We start from the raw sequence: 17,580 nt of genomic DNA, 5'->3' as shown, positions 1-17,580 counted from the left end.
ACTGGAGTTGAACCATGCTCAGGGAAGATCCATCAGACGTGTACATGCAGTCACTGTCTTTGGGGAAAGACATACTCACCTCTGTGTTGCCCTGGGGTCCTCTACCATTTCAAGCTTTCTTTCTAAAAACGATCGAAAGGCAAAAAACAGGAGGGAAAGTGAGATTTGAAGGCTTTGGTTACATTTATTTCATATTGGAGGTGTTACAAGTAATGAAACATCACCACTGACATGGTTTAATAATTTCTTATTTTTAAAGAGTGTTTGTCTTCTGTTTTAACAAGGAGTCTCAAGGCTTTATGTAAAATCTTTAATATGTAACAGCAATTTGAGTATTGGTTTAGTTTTGATTTTGATGTACTGTACTATGTGATATGCATTATTCAACAAGCCTATTTTCCAAGCCCTTAACCAGGCCATCTGCATTCAGGCTATCTAGCTAACCACAGCCTTGTGTGGAAGTAGGGCAGCGCTGTCGGTCTGCTTTCTGCCAGCTAAGCTCACGACCAAAAAAGCTGCAGAAGTTCAACCATGTCATGGCAGGTGGTGTGTTGCACATCTGTTTTACTACTTTCAAAAGTTTGGTATTAGTCTTGGTTGTAGAGTGACAGTCTCCTCAGACTAAAGCTTTCAAAGATATTTTGGTGTATTTGGCTGGCAAGAAATGTATTTATGAAAGGTTTCCCACAGGATAAATATTCATCTCATAAGGTAACTTGAAACTGAATTTAAAGCACTTAACTTTGTTTGAGAGATGAAACCATTGTGACTTGAGCCAAGCCGAAATCGTATTTCCAGCTTCGTATCCTATCATTACAGCAAGCAGTCCTGTTTTAAAAAAGAAACAGACCTCATGCGGCATGCATTACAGTGTATTACAATTTGTCTCAAGGGAAAACCCCAGAAGTTACTCTGCCCTCCACATGACGTTATGTAGTTTAAAAACACGAGCAGAATAATTAGCCAAGGGGATGTGCATTTTAAATAAGCATATAATTATCTCTGAGGCTATTGGCCTGTAATAGATATATAATAAAAATTACTGATTGTTTTTGCCTTTTGATCAGTGAAATGTCAAAGTAGACCCCTGTTGTGCCCATTCACCACTGTGTCCCCTCTCCATACGATGGGCCCTAGCATGTTGGCTCACTGCTGGGGAGAGAGAAAGAAGGATTTCCACTGAGTTGATAACTGGGTGTGTAATGACAGCCTGTTAATGCAGTTTTAGTTACACATTTATGCCTTCAGCAGCTCACCAAAATTAACTGATGGTAATAGTACATCGTGCCCACTACAACATTTAAGTAGTATAGCAGCTTGTGTTTAGATTTAGGTTTTTTCTTTTAGGATTCAATGTGCATATAAGTCTGAAGCCACTCTGTGATGAAATGGCTAACTCGGCTTTTTCTCTCCCCTCTCCTTTTCTGTACATCCCACTATAATATTCACTGTTTTTTCCTGAATTCTAATACAAAGTGTAACCAAGAAATCCTTCTCCTCCCCCACCCCATTCTGTTTCCAGGATGGTTCCAAACAGAGGCAGGTGAGGAAGAAAACGGTGTCCTTCAGCTCAATGCCAAGTGACCGCAAGATCAACAGCACAGCTGCTTGCATGGCCTTCATGATGGAGGGTTGTGAGATGAAGAAGGTGCGCTCCAACTCACGCATGTATAACCGCTACTTCCTGCTGGATCCAGACATGCACTGGCTCCGTTGGGAACCATCCAAGAAGGATTCAGAGAAGGCCAAACTGGAAATCAAGGGCATTAAAGAGGTCCGTTTAGGAAAGAAGACTCCAGTTCTGCGCAGCAATGGTCTCTCAGATCAGTTCCCTGATGAATGCGCCTTCTCAATCATCTATGGGGATAACTATGAGTCATTAGATTTGGTAGCCAGCACAGCAGATGTTGTCAGCACCTGGGTGATGGGCCTGAGGTATCTGGTGTCTTATGGCCGGCACCCTGTAGACATGGTGGAACCCAGTCAACCGAGTCTAAGAACATCCTGGATTGGTTCAGTGTTTGAGCTAGCAGATATGGAAAAGGAAGGACACATAGACCTGTTCAGGGCCACCCAGATCATCAAAGGGCTCAACCCTGGAATGAAAGAGTCTAGGATAGAGCTGAAGTTTAAGGAGCTCCAGAAAGCTAAAGACCAATATGGAGAGGCAATTAATATGGACACCTTTGTGGAGGCCTACTGTGAGCTCTGCACACGACCAGAGATCTTCTTCCTACTGGTGCAGTTCTCCAGTAACAAGGAGTATCTTGACAGTAAAGATCTGATGCTATTTGTGGAGGTGGAGCAAGGTGTTGAAGGTGTAACGGAGGACATGTGCAGGGATATTGTTCAGAAATTTGAGCCATCTGCCGAAGGCAGGGAGAGGGCTTACCTCTCCATTGATGGTTTTACACACTACCTCCTCTCCTCTGAATGCCACATCTTTGACCCCCAGCACAAACGTGTGTGCCAGGATATGACCCAGCCTCTGTCCCACTACTACATCAACTCATCGCATAATGCCTCCCTTCTGGAAGACCATTTCTGGGGTTCGTCAGACATCAGCAGCTACATCCGAGCTCTAAGAATGGGCTGCCGCAGCATTGAGGTCATTGTATGGGATGGCCCTGATAATGAACCCGTGGTATATGTGGGTAGTTCTGTTGCCTCACACCTAGCTTTCTCTAAAGTCCTGGACATTATAAACCAATATGCTTTTGAGAGTTCAGAGTATCCCCTGATTCTATGCTTAGTGACCCACTGCTGTATCCCCCAGCAGAGGGTCATGGCACAGCACATGAAAAAGATTCTTGGGGACAAGCTGTACGTTGAACCCCCCAACAAGGAGGACAACTACCTACCTTCCCCTGAGAAACTCAAAGGTAAAATCCTCGTCAAGGGTAAGAGGCTACCACCCAACTGCACTGACCCCGAGGGAGATGTGACAGATGAAGAGGAGGGTCTGGAAATGTCCCGAAGAGTGGGAGCTGATGAGAAGGACCAGATAAATGGCTTAGGCTACAAGAGACTCAGACTGTGCAGGGAGCTCTCTGATCTTGTATCTCTCTGCAAGTCTGTCCAGTTTAGGGACTTTGAGACCTCTAAGAGGGACCAGAAATACTGGGAGATTTGCTCCTTCAATGAGATAGATGCAAACAGGTTTGCCAATGAGTTCCCAGAGGAATTTGTCTGTTATAACAAGCGCTTTATCTCCCGGATATATCCCACACCGATGAGAATTGATGCCAGCAACATGAATCCCCAGGATTTCTGGAAATGTGGCTGCCAGATTGTGGCCATGAATTACCAAACACCAGGCCTGATGATGGATCTCAACCTAGGTTGGTTCAGGCAGAATGGCAACTGCGGGTATGTTTTGCGGCCAGCTATCATGAGAGAGGAGGTGTCCTACTTCAGTGCCAATGCTCGGGACTCCCTGCCAGGGGTGTCTGCACAGCTTCTTCACATCAAGGTCATCAGTGGACAGAATCTACCTAAGCCACGTGGCTCTGCAGCCAAGGGTGATGTGGTGGAGCCCTACATATATGTTGAGATCCACGGCATCCCTGCTGACTGTGCTGAGCAAAGAACCAAAACTGTCTCCCAGAATGGTGACAACCCCATTTTTGATGAGAGTTTTGAATTCCAGATCAACTTGCCAGAACTTGCAGTGTTGCGCTTTGTGGTGCTGGATGACGACTACATCGGAGACGAGTTCATTGGCCAGTACACCATCCCATTTGAGTGCCTACAGCCAGGCTATAGACATGTCCCCTTGCAATCTCTGACGGGAGAGTTCCTACCCAACACCACCCTGTTTGTTCATGTAGCCATCACCAACAGGCGGGGTGGAGGAAAGGCTCATAAAAGGGGTCTGTCTGTCAGAAAGGGTAGGAAGGCCCGGGAATACACCACCACCAAGACCACAGGGATCAAAGTAGTGGATGAGCTCTTCAGAGCTTCGACCCAGCCCCTCAGGGAGGCCACAGACCTCAGAGAAAATTGGCAGGTACGTAGTTACATATTTAAAGTATTTGTTTAACAAAATCTCAAAACAACAACCATGGTGTTTATGATGTTGATAATGAAAAAAAATCACGTCTTTTCATTTCATGTGTTGTAGTCCAAATGTTCAAAAAATGTTATCCTATAGAGCAATGGCATTCATATTGAAAGCAATGGTAACACTTTAGACCCATTGCACTGCAACATTTTTGGTTGCACTCCTTGCCTTCAGTTTTGATTATTTGGTTCCCACCATTTACTTCACTCTGTTTCTTTTAACTACTTTATTTTAGACTCAGCACTTGATCCAAGTGGAGTGGATGTTGTAAATGGCTTAGATAAGGCAATACTAAAGATCTGTTCCTAAGAAAACGTAACAAAACTTTTTAATTACACAGCATGATCAACCACTGAAGCTTTGCTGGATATGCTCACAGAACTAAATCCAACATCTTTAAGTCCTTGCAAGTACAACAGATGTTTTGGTGTAAATGCAGTGCCAGAGTAAAGACAGCTGGATCATCAGTATCATAGATGTTCATAATCTGCAGATCTCAAACATGCTTAGCAGTTTACACAGTAACTTCCATAGGTATGTACGATTGGATTTTAAAGGGACAGTTCACCACAAAATATAAATACATATTTTTTTCTCATACCTGTAGTACTGTTTATCAGTTTAGATTGTTTTGGTGCATGTTGCCGAGTGCTGGAGGTATCTGTTCTCTTGAATATGATGGAACTGGATGGTGCTCGATCCACCAACCGACCCACAGCACAAACATGCATCTACTCATGGCTGAGAGGCTTGTGGTTGTGGCAGCAAGATGTAGACACTGGTGGTGTCCTCCTGGGCTTAATTGTAATGTTAGATAGCTCAGTAGTGTTGGGTGATGCTAGCAGTAGATGCATGCTTCCTGCAGTGTGGTGATGCAGTTGGTGGGTCAAGTGCCTTCTAGTTCCAGTATCTTCAAGAAAAGGAAGGATCTCTGCAGCCAATATCACCTAGACTGGTTGGTAAATAGAATTACCATTAAAAGAGTATATTTTTATTTTGAGGTGAACTGTCCCTTGAGATATTAAAAGACAGACAAGCTTTTTCCACAAAAAAACAAACTGCATAATCTTATTAATTTACTGTATTGCTTCAGTAGGTCCAAAGTGTTACTGGACCAATTTCACTTGCTGTTGTGGACAGAGGCTTTTTTCTAATTGTGCTCCATTAATGTTTAAGAGGAAAACAGTAGTAAAGTGTCATTGCTGTACAATTATGAAGTTTATGAATAGTGTAGTCATTAATGAGGGACAATTACTGCCCAGGGGAGAGGGCTGGGTTGCTAGGCACTTAGTGCACTTCTTTAAAACTCTTCTCGATGAGAAAATGAATATTAGTAACCACAGTGCATTTGGCTGATGACCAGTAGCCAGAAGCCTTTTAGTCATTTTGTTTGTGATGACTGAAGTTGTGATATGAAGCTTGTCTCATTTGCTCAGTCTACAAATTACAACACAGGGAGAGCCAGTGAGCCTTTAAATGCCACCTCGTGTTGTTTGGTTGCCAGTGTGGAGTGGCAGGCTCCTGTCTTTTCTTACAGCTAAAAAACACAAAAAATTAAATCATGTTCAAACCACTGAAGTGATTCTACCAGCAATGTTTTTGTCAACTTAAAAAAGTGTGAATGTTGTTAAAATGTTACAGTGGCATATTAAGGCCATTGTAGGTAAAAAAAAAAAAAAAAAATACAGAGCCGGGGAGAAGAGTGATAATCTGACAAAAAAAATTATTTCCGATATTAAAGTCATACATTTACAAGAAAAATAATCTGATAGTCTCTTACATTTAAGTGATAAACATACAAGAAAAAAATGTGAATTTTCTCTGAGATCATAAGTCAGAAGTTTGCAAGAAAAAACCTTCTCTCAATAAAAACAAAAATTCAGAAATGTTCTTTAATTGAAATCATAAATTTACGTTTTGTGTTGTTATTTTGCTAAGGAACCACATTGCTTTAACTTGCCTTGCTTCGATTTTAGTCAAGAATCACTATGTAATTATAATCATCTGGACTTCAAAGAGATATTGCCATGAATTTGACTATTTGAACAAAATAATGTACTGATTTGGATGAAGTGAAAACTTTTGTGCATCCGGAACTACAACATGATGAACAGATGAAAGGATATCACTGGTTACATCTACAGACAGTTCAATTTAGAGTTACACTGCACCTAAGAAACTGTGCTCTTTGAAGCTCCACATCTTTAGGATTGATTCATTTGATGACCTGTCATATTGTTTCCTGCTGTGCCACAACTCCTATTTTTCTCAGGAAATCAACTCCCTCCACTGGCTCTGTAATTTTTTGTTTTAACCACAATGATCCAAATAAGCCCTCATAAAAAGCTGGTTAGTATTAAAATGCAAATTACTTTTATTGTTCTTCCAAAAGTGCTTTGGCAATCAAGTAACCAAACAAAGATTACTTACTTACTCAAACTTTGGTAGTTGACAAACCTTATTACTGATTATCTTCTCTGATTTCCTGCCTTAACCTGATATTGCCAGTTAAACCTGGTGTTTTTTGCACGAATAGCCTGTGTTGCTTATAAAAATCAAAAATACGCTTAATCCTTGTATAAAAAAAACATTCAGCTACATGACTCTTTTGCATTCCTCCAGAAGCTAATGAAGCACAGTCCTCTTTATGTATCAATGTCATAAATACCAAGTTCTGTCCATCTGTCTTCAGTAAGCAGTAACCTCACTCTAATGGCACAGCAAACAAAAGACCAGACCAAACTAAATAAGCAGAGATGTGATTAGAGATCCTGTGGCATGCTGTCATGCATTTTTCAGTTGTGGAAACAAGCAGTGTTCTCAAAGAGAACATCATTTTCCTCTCCGAGACACCAACACAAAGAAATATGTTTATGTTTGGGAGGTGAAATTGATCCTGTAATTCTAGAGGTAGTAGCATTAGCAAATTACTGCCTCAATGGGACAGGAGGAAGGAAGGTAATTTCAGAAAAATCACTGAAAATAAAAGTGTTAATACAAGCAAATAATGAACAATCCTGACCGAAATGTGTTTTCACAGCAAGAAAAAGATACGAATATTTGACTCAATCAAAGTGTTGCTTGTTTGAATAATCTGAATTAGTGGCAAATACCTCAACAGTTTGTCGTGATTAGGTCCCAATCTTTGTATGTGAGTCAGCATGGGAATGTTTCATGAATTACACATGAAACATGGATCACTGTGTAGACAGCCATGTAAATCCTAACTTTTCTAAAACTAAAATCAACTAACTCACACTACATATGAAATAATCACAGGCATGTCATGTGTCAAAGCAGACACTTTCATCTGCTCTGAAGCTTTGAGTCATCTCCCATGACAAATGGCTTTGAAAATGAGTCTATAGACTTATATTGAAAAAGGGCAGCATATGATTGGATTTGAATCGGTGCCTTTTAACCTGATCAAACAACACTGGCACCACGACCGCTCCCCGAACCACAACATCCTCGGGTTTGAAATGTAAATTTTTCTTTTTGAAATGAAGAGATAAAAGTTGATGAAATAAATTAAAGAGGTGAAGTTGAGAGGAAAGCTTTAAAGAGGATAAATGAAGAATAAGGCTTTTGCCTTTTAAATGTAAAAAATGGACAGTCGTTAAAGCTTTGTTGAAGCCAGCTGTGTGCTGTCTGATGCCTTTGATCTGGAGGGCAGAAGCAGGGCCGGTGGCCAACAACGGGGCAGCTCTGGAAGCTGTCTGACTTGAAGCCAAGATTAATGTGAGAAAAACATACCTTTTGCACTCAAAATCCAACATATCATGGCATACAACTTCAGTCATTAAAGCACACTTCAGATGTCACTGTCAAAAGCATCCCTTCAATTTACTGAGCTATTACAGGACTCCTTTATCCTCAAACAGCAAAGCTCTCAGGTGGTCTGCTTTGAATAATAACAGGAAGACAAGTGTGTTCGACTGTTACAAGGACCACAAAGAGATCCATGAACATTGACCAGTGGACACATATGATAGGTTGTTGTTTTTTATGTGGATCTAGGCAGCAAATCAGCTATTACTTCAGTTGGAGACTTGAATGAAGTCGTTTCTGGAGTGCTGCTGCCTATGAACTTTAAGTGTTGATAGAGGTGGAGGAGAGCTGCCAGCCTGGAGCTTCTTTTTATTTGCTGAAAAGTATGTGTGGCCTGTGTGTGTGTGTGTGTGTGTGTGTGTGTGTGTGTGTGTGTGTGTGTGTGTGTGTGTGTGTGTGTGTGTGTGTGTGTGTGTGTGTGTGTGTGTGTGTGTGTGTGTGTGTGTGTGTGTGTGTGTGTGTGATCACAGGCACATGCACCACCACTCAATACCATGGGCCAGAGAGAACGGAAGAAAGATACACTGATTGAGAGAGGAGCAAACAGAAACAAAAGCAGTGTTGTAACCAGACCCGCACATTCATTTGGGGAATGCTGGAGGGGGAGTAAAGTCGGGGGAGGGAGTAATTAAAAACACAAGCCTCTCATTGGTTTTTTTAACACCATAGCTTGGAAATGGTATAGCTTTTATTGCACAACAATTATGGTAAAAACACTGACGCATGTGGTCCTGTACACACATGCGTGGAGTTACACAAAGCATAATGAATGCTAATAGCTTCGGCTCAGACCACACTGAGACAAAAACACATGCAGTCACACATGCTCATAGTTCACACACACACGCACACACAGTCACACACTGGGTTTTAATCCAGAGCCTCAGAGCTGCCCCTTTTCCTCTATTGTGTTTCTTCTCGTGGCTGTGCTCACTGGCCCCGTGAGGTGGAAACCATGGCTGAGGCTCCGCATACAGATGCCGACTGCGTCCCCTGGCCACCCTCTCTGTCTAGAGGAAGGTCGGGCCCCGCAGTGACAGCACATCCTCTGGGGGAGGCGGGTGGTGTTGGGGATTTTTCTGCAGGCCTAGAGGGCTAGCCCAGGGAGACAGCTGGTTCCCACACTGCAGAGTGCCGAGTGTGTGGATGGATTCCCAATACCAACAATGGCACTTTTATCCTCTCTTACACTTACCTGTCTCCAGTCACCCTCACTCTTCTTGTCTCTTTCCAGACTCTGTTATTCGTTCCTCAGCCTAGACTGCTCTTTTTCACTCTGTCTCTTTCACTGTCCCTCACTATTCTCTCACCTCACTCTGTCACGCTCTCCTTTTTTTGGCTGCCTTTTAGCCAAGCTAACTGATGAAGTGCCTTGTGAAAAACAGTGGGCCTGGCTTGGCTGCTTAAATTCCCATGCTGGCAGAAGAATGAATGCCTTAAGAGGCAGTTGCCCAGTTGCTTGGACTGCAAAACCTTTGAACCCAGACATGCAGAAACTTAAGCTTCAGCGGACTAGAGAACAGATTCAGATTCCTATTAAGACTGAACAGTATATAGTTGTTGTTTGTTTTTGTGTTTTTTTATTGTCATTGCAATACAGACTGCAACCCAAATGTAGATGATTTGTATCATCAACATTCAGGAGACCTCTAAGTCCACTGATAATCTTCACGTGGAGCAGTCAGGTTTTTGTCAGTCAGCATGCAGCTTACTGGGGATGTTTCAGTCCTCAGATGTTTCACTCTGCTCTCTGGTACAGGCAGCTGCAGACCCAGACCCAGGGTGAGTCTCAGTAAGACAGAGGCAGCTGCCCCAAAGAAGAGAGGCTTTTCCTGGTCAGACTCTGAGATAACATTATCTTCATTATCTTCTGCCTTCTGCTTAGAAGTGGTGAATTCACAGCTCACAGCAACTTAATATGATAGTCTCTATTGTTTTTGTTTGATATCTTGTTTCAGCAAAAAAATGTTTGGTATTTTTGATCTGTCACTAGTGTAGTTACCACGCCCGGAGGGCTAACTTGGCTTCTTTACTATATTACATGAACTGCACTATCACCCTGAATGTCCTGCCCCAATTCAGACCCTTTATGGAGAAAAGAAATGAATTGCACAGCATATTGAAAAGCCAAATTTGATTCAACTGAAATAATTCTGAGTTTGGTACAGCCCTAATGAAAATGTTAACTTACTCGATAGACACGTTGCAACAGACTGCGATATAGCACAGAGAGATTTTTTGAGCAGGTTGGAAGAGAGTCAACATATCCACATAAAGTTTGTATAATATTCTCTGAAAATGCACACACAAGAGTTTGGATGATATCCCACAACATAGAACCCCACGAATTACATTACGTACCAAACATAGAGTTACATAATTAACGCAAAGTTACAGAGGTCAGGTTTAGGCTGGTAAAGTTAGTGTAGTAAGGGTTTAGGTAAAGAAACATGGTAAGGAGGTAACTAAAAATGACTCAAGAGTTCACTAAAAGTTCACACGGTTCTGCACATCTCTCTCTCTCTGGGAAAGTTCCGCATTTTGGGCCTGTAAGGAAAGCCTTCTTCTGTGTTACCATCAACATATTGGTCACATCAGAATCAGAATCAGAATCAGAAAAAGATTTATTGCCAGGTATAGTTAACACAATACGAGGAATTTGTTCTGGTGGGTTGGTGCAACATAAATATAGAAAAAGAAAACAGATAAAATAGAAGATACAAATATAAAATATAAAATATAAAAAGTACGAGTCTTACAGTGCAAAACAAAACAAGTAACACAAGTAACAGTGTAACAGTGCAAGAAACAGAACCATGGAGTTAAAGTTATATACAAGAATGTTTGGAGTGCAAGATATATATTGATATTTACATTGAAATTCACATTTATACAGGTTTGATGATTACAGCCTTCCAAAATACGTAGGTACGTAGAACTGTGCATGAGAACAGCCTGAGAGAGTATCAGTAAAAAGCTGCAGTAAACTTCTAATATCCTAACTTTTTTTTATTGAACAAGCAGTTTGTTGTATTTTACTGAAAACAGCAGAAAAACAGACCTGAGTTCACTTAAATAACTGTTTATCACAAGTAATATGATTATCTAGATATTCAACATAACCGCAACTAAAAGGGTCCACAGCCCTAGCTGATTTAAGGCATCATCAGTGGTTGTGAAATAAATTAAAAACTGTGTTCTGTTCTCTGCTTTGGCTCTGAATTTCACCTGTCAGAAATGCCAAATTAGGCTTTTGTAAACTGAAGGTGTGATAAACAAATTCTTCTTACAGGTTCAACTGACGAAACAAGAGAAATTAGCCCGCAGAGCTTTTCAGATTCAGTTTATCAGTTTATTGTCATTCAAAACATTAAGGAACGAAATTCGTTTCCCAGGTTCCCAGCGGCATACAGAATAAATATTATTAGCTAAAATATACCTTATAAATAAATAGTAATACATAACCAAAAAAACTATATAAAATAAAACACCAGTAAAAACCAAGCATCATGTTAATACATAGCAGCAGTGAAGCAGAATGCAGAGGACAGACTTTAGGTTAGGAGTTCATGAGTCTCACAGCCTCACTGTCACTTTTAGTGCTAAAACTACATTAGTTAGTTAATTAGTTTGGTAGATGCTTTTGACACATTTTGTGATCAGTTTGGAGTTCAGTGTCTTACTCAAGGACACTTCAACATGTGTTGAGGAGGAGCTCAAGGTTCGAATCACTAACTTTGTGATTGATGACAGACCCGCTCTACTAACTGAGCTGCAGCTGTGCCTGATGAAAAATAAGATTTGCTATCAGTACTAGATTAAATAAACGGGACACGTTGGATTTCTTTATTTATCTTACAGCAGTGATTTAGAAGGGTCCACAGTTCATGTAGAAACAGAGAATGCTTTGGTGATGACTTAATTTTTGATAATCAAGATGGATATTTTGCAGTGAGAGAGGAAAGATAAATACACAGATATGTATAGAAAAATGTGTGAAAAGAGAAGAAATCGAGAGAGAAAGGGATGAGTGGCTGAACATACTTAGCACTTTCATGCTGTAGCCAGAAGATTGGCTCCAAAAACTCTGGGCTGTTGAGTAAGCAGCCTGACATTATGGGAAACCGATAGTCTTACTGTCACCAAGACAAACATTCACTGCTATCTTATCTAGTTTCTGGTCTGAGGGGAGTATAACAATCCCTCTTATTAAATCTCTTCGCTCAAGGCCATATTCAAAAAGTGGGAGCAATAGTTGCCATACCATTAGGAACACAGGCTCTTCATTTGGCAAGCACAATAACTCTACAGTAATTTGTCTGATGCCTACCATACACAACACTTTTATGTCTGACCCCTCTTCCATCTAAAGAAAATGTGATTTTTCAATTCAAAGACTTTAAGATTTTGCAAAGACTGGGGATCTTACACACTTACTGTTGGCAAGACTACAGGTAGATTCCTTTTGAGATTATTTCCTATCCAAACCACCTTAAGAAATGTGCATATTAACAGTTCCTTTGTGTCTGTAAAGACATATAACTCTACAAATTCAAGATAAAAGGCATCATATGTTGACATTATAATTCCGCATCAATATAATCCATAAAGATAAACATTTGATTTTGTTGCTTTAACTCACCACAGGCCTTCATGGGAAATTGCCCAGAAAGTCATGAGCATTAGCTGCTTTGGTTATTTTGGCACTGAAGTGACAGCTAAAGGTTTATTTATACTCTCTTTACATATGAAAAAAGATACGTTCATTTCAAATGCAAATTTCAGACAAACATGGTGACGTTGGAGGAGGTTGTAATGATCTACCTTTTATCAGAGGCAGCATTATAGGCGTCTGTGGTCTTTGAGTCTTCTCACTGTTTTTGTCCTATGGTTGTGTCTCGCTTGAACATGCTACACTTCTCTCGCAATTTCCAGTGCTACTACTCCATTTCATGAAAATGAATGCAGAGTATTAACAGCGGGCTCTGTCCATGTCTGTAAACTAGTGATGCGTGGGTCAGAGTGTTTTAAAACCTGACCCAGCCCTGCTCGCCATGAGAGCCGACCCGACCCGCCCACATGAACATACCAAGTTAAAATGTGTTTTTCTGTTTAAAAAAGTACAAATGACAGAAAGTGCTCACCCATCTAAGTGGCTATGTCTAATATATGTATATGTCTTAAGCCTTTGATCTCAAGTGCACGGCTGATAACCTGCGTGGTTTGTTTACATCAGCTCACAGCTGATCAGTACAGTGGTTTTTAACATGAGGTTACAGAGGTGCATATTTAACAGAGACAGTGTGAACAGAGACTCTGGCTTGCGGTAAGAACACATATTTGCAGAGGAAAATATTTTAACAGGACATTATGACCGGAGAGATATGTCTGAGCTCAGCATTGCTGGTGAGAAAGCTGCTTGCTGTGTGAGAGAGACAGAGAGGATAAGAAGATGCAAGACGATGTGAACCAGATTATTGCACTATGATTCTTTAAATTATAAAATCTTACACAGAATGCTGTTATGTCATTTTATAACATGCCCTGCCTGAAACCCGCAATATTTTCTAACAAGCTCAACCAAACCACCCAACCTCTGGGACCCGCCAGCTGTGGTTGACCTGAGAATCACTACTGTAATCATATCTAATATTGAGCATGAATAATTATGCCCTGAGTGGTTAAGCGCAGGGATATTTCTGTGTATTTATACACTTACATACTTTTAATTGATGCTGTTTCCCAGAGCAACTTAAAATGACCATCCTTTGAGTAGAGAAAAATTTGACACGTGTGGTGTAGAGAGTTGACTATTTTTATTTATTGCTTTTTCATGTGTTCCTACCTGAGTTGCTTTCCTTCATTGTTGGTGTTTTCTTTCCCAGAATGCCATGGTGTCCTTTAAAGAGCTGTGTGGCCTGACCCCAGCGGCCAACATGAAGCAGTGTATCCTGACAGTGTCAACTTGGCTGATGAACAGCGAGCGGTCACTGAGAGTGACAGTGGACCTGAGCGAGACCTACCCCACCATGGAAGCTCAGGGTCCAGTCCCCGAGCTGCTGCGCAAAGTGCTCAATGCCTACGACATGGTAAATAAAACACACACGTACAAATGAGTGCATGTACCAGCATGTGAGAAACAGAAATGTTAATACAGCTGCTGTGAAAGACTGAATGTGTTATCACACATATGAGCAATTTTTTCAAACAAAGACATTTTAAAAATCAGTATTGGAGTGCAATTCAGCACACACACATACACACTGATATGCATCTTATACAGTGTTCGTGTGACAACAACACTGTTATTATAGTGTGCTATATCTCATTAAAGATCTACTTGAGCTAAAGATACAATTTCAAAGCACTCAGGCATATTAAGTGCGATAACAGTGTGCACTTCCTGCTCTGTGCAGATCCTCATAGGTGCTGCACTTACTAAAATAAAACAGGAAAAAACAAAGAGGGAATTAGCTGGCTTCCTCTCTTAATGCTTGTTTGCTTATCATTTGATTCACACAGCAGGGTTTGTTTTACAAGGCTTCTCCACATGGCTAAAACCACCTATTTGACCAGTCAGATTGTCAGGCTGCAAGCTCCTCATTGTATAGTTTCACATGTTCTTCTCCATCCAGCCTCCTCTCTACAAGAACACTGCATTTTTCACCACTTGACATTGGCACGGCCCAAAAGGGGGCTGGAGGACTCCGTCTGTAATTAGTTATCACCCGCTGCTTCCTCTCCCCTCCTGTGAGGCTTGGTGGGAGCTAGTGAAGTGGGTCATGAACGAAGAGCAAGGTTGTTGCGTTCACACTGCTCGGGTCATCTGTGCTTCTGCTGCTGACACCTACAGGAGTGCGATGACATCACGAGCGAAGCCGTGAGAGGCTCCAAATAGAATCTGTTTGGACTTTTATGAGGCCTTGCACCAGGCGGGAGGTTTGGCACTGTCAGAGCGACTCTCACGCTCCAGTCCACAAAATACCTTTCTGGGGACAGGCAGAGACCCAGAATCCATATTTTAGACTTTTAGAGATAAGAACATGCATTTTCAGGATTTTAACGCCAAAATGAGTTTGATGAAATTACCGTGATAGTCCCGTCAGTTTTCCCAAACTCTTAATTGCTCAGCACGTACAAATACTCTTGTGTGTTGAACCATAACAGTTGTTGGCATTTTTTAAGGAAGATATTATGGTCTAAGGCAGTTAAAATAGAAATAGTTTGTTTTTTTTTTAAAAAGTGCTGGTGGAGGATCCCCTGCACCCCCCAACAGAGGTCCTAGCTGAGCCCTTAATGTCCTAAATCCTAGAAACGTCTTAAAATCTGAGCGATGTCCTGAAATCCTAGAAATGTCCTGAAATCTGAGAAATGTCCTTAAGTTCTAGACACATTCCCAAATCCTGAAAACATCCTTTAATGCCAGAATTGTGATATAATATGAAAAATGTCCTAAAATCCTGGAAACATCCTAAAGTCTCTGAAATGTCCTAAAATCCTTGAAATGTCCTAAAATCCTAAAAATATGTATAGGACTGCTGCAACTGGCTCCTGTCATTTTACAAATCAGCCCTCAAGCAAAGCAAGCTGAGTATTCCTGGTCTGAGGAGTTAATGAAATGATCTATGTACATTAACCTAAGGTCTTATCCTGAGGCATGGGCCCGGTCAGATGGCAGTTGGCACACATTCTGCTCCAGAACAGAGGGCCCAGTGTATATGTGTGTGTGCGCATGTGTGTAAATGCATGTGACTTCATGGCTGCCAACCCCCGGCCATTTACTGTATGATATCAGTGTGCAGTGTGTGTCCTCAGTTACCCCCATGTGGGCTGCTGCCAGTCAATTTTGTAACCCTGAGCTGAACAAAGCGTCAGCACACTGGACTCTCTGTTTCCAGAGGACAGTCAAGCTCATTTATACACACATATATACTCAAACTATATGTACATTAATATTATGCACACAGATATATTTTTTTCATTGACAAGACTTGATCCATAACCAGTAAAACCCTTTGAAACCAGGATCAATAACACTTTTAACCCTGAGCTGATTGGTTTGATTTATTTTAACAACATTGGAAAAAAGGCAATGAGCATCTTAACAAGAATTGTCTTCCAAATTGTAAGAAATTATTAGATTTAGAAAAAAAAAATTCTAAAGCTGGAGCAAAATTTTCCAAGAAACTACAATTCTTATTAAAAAAAAAAATAATAATTGCAAATTTAAAAGAATTAAGTAAGTATACTTTTTAAGCATTTTTGTCCAGGTCATTTTCCTTCTGTTTGTTTGTTTTTTGGGTTTTTTATGTACTTGTAATTTCTTGCTAATTTCTGGGTGATTTCGTCTTTGCTCATTGCCTTTTTGTTTTTTCTTGTTTTTGAAAAAACACATGCCAATTTTCTCAGTTTTTAAAGGGTTAAGGAAATTTCTTGAAAATAAAACAGCCATAGTGTAGGTACATGTATTCTGTGTCCATATTAGTGTTGTGTTTTTTATGAATTATTTGCAAAATATGTACAATGCAACAGTGTGTTGATATAGTCACAGTGCAGTTAAAATGGCACTTAGAGGAAAAAATAGTCAAAATTGTCTAAATGAGAAGCTGATGTCAGGTAAGTGAGATTCAGAGCTTTGTTTTCAACCCATGTGTGTCCCAACACTCACACCCACCAACAGTCATACAGGAAGAAATCCGTAGAGGCAGAGGTGCTACTTTCAAAACCAGAATGCAGTGCAGCTTCAAGACTGTTGCTTATCATTTCTGTATACCTTTGTGTTACTTTCACTGTCGCCTATGCATACCCAGGGGCAACCTTGAGGACTAAAAAATTAAGCCAACACAGAACTGCATAAAAAATTGAGGCTGGCTCCAAAACCAAGCCAATCCCTGCAGACCCCCATGTTTTAGACGCCAAACTTTACTGCCAAAATAGACAATGAATGAAGTCATTAAACAAACAATTTAAAATGTACTAAAAAGGGGCCATCCAAAATGAGCTCACTTTACAGAACTCAAACCAGTTCTCATAAGGATATAGCAAACGCACACACTGTGTGAGAGTGCACTTCCTGTCTCTCTGTTAACAAGGAGTGTGAAACTTCATTAGCTTCCTCCTCAGTGCTGCAGGACTGCTCCAGCTGCTCCTCCTCAGCCTGTGGGATGATGTTTAGAGCTCAAACTACACAGCACTGTCAGATTTTGTTTTTGTTCAGATGTAAAAGTAGAGATGATAATAGGAGGTTGCATCCCAGCCGCTCTTTGTTTCTTTGTGGTACAGATATTTGGATTCAGAATCGACTGTACATTGACACATATGATTGATTTACCTCAGATTCTTAGTAGCCCTCAGTGTAATTTTCTTATGATTGACTAATCGACTCTAAATGAAGCAGCTCTAATAAAAAATCATAAACTAAATATAAAGGTCGGCGATCCGTCTCCACTGCCTCACACTGTATAAAAATGAAGCTAAAATACCGTGGATCCTGCTGCCATCTTGCACTGGTGGTGTCATTTGGAGCCAGATTCTGCGCAGTCATGACTGGAAAGTTTCCGCCCATTCAATATCCTGACCCAATCATGAACAATGCAGTTGATCACGAGCACAGTGATTGGCTCACACAGCCATCAATCATGACATCACAGACCCTTTTAAAAGCATCAAATTACATGTTGTAACCA

At 40.8% G+C, this 17,580-nt stretch overlaps 1 protein-coding gene across 1 annotated transcript in view; it reads left to right on the top strand.

Moving 5' to 3' along the window:
* The window catches only part of LOC121956483 (inactive phospholipase C-like protein 2), an 82,340-nt gene that overhangs the window by 44,636 nt on the left and 20,124 nt on the right, over positions 1–17,580 (top strand). The window contains exons 2-3 of the mRNA XM_042504726.2: positions 1,523–4,009; positions 13,780–13,983. Coding sequence (XP_042360660.1) covers positions 1,523–4,009; positions 13,780–13,983 — 2,691 coding nt within the window. The remainder of the gene's footprint in view (positions 1–1,522; positions 4,010–13,779; positions 13,984–17,580) is intronic.

The sequence above is a fragment of the Plectropomus leopardus genome, chromosome 18 (assembly GCF_026936395.1).
Source record: "Plectropomus leopardus strain MGB_pleo_1.0 chromosome 18, ASM2693639v1, whole genome shotgun sequence".
NCBI lineage: Eukaryota > Metazoa > Chordata > Actinopteri > Perciformes > Serranidae > Plectropomus > Plectropomus leopardus.
The sequence above is the reverse complement of the archived record's forward strand: the minus strand, read 5'-3'. Positions and strand labels throughout refer to the sequence as shown.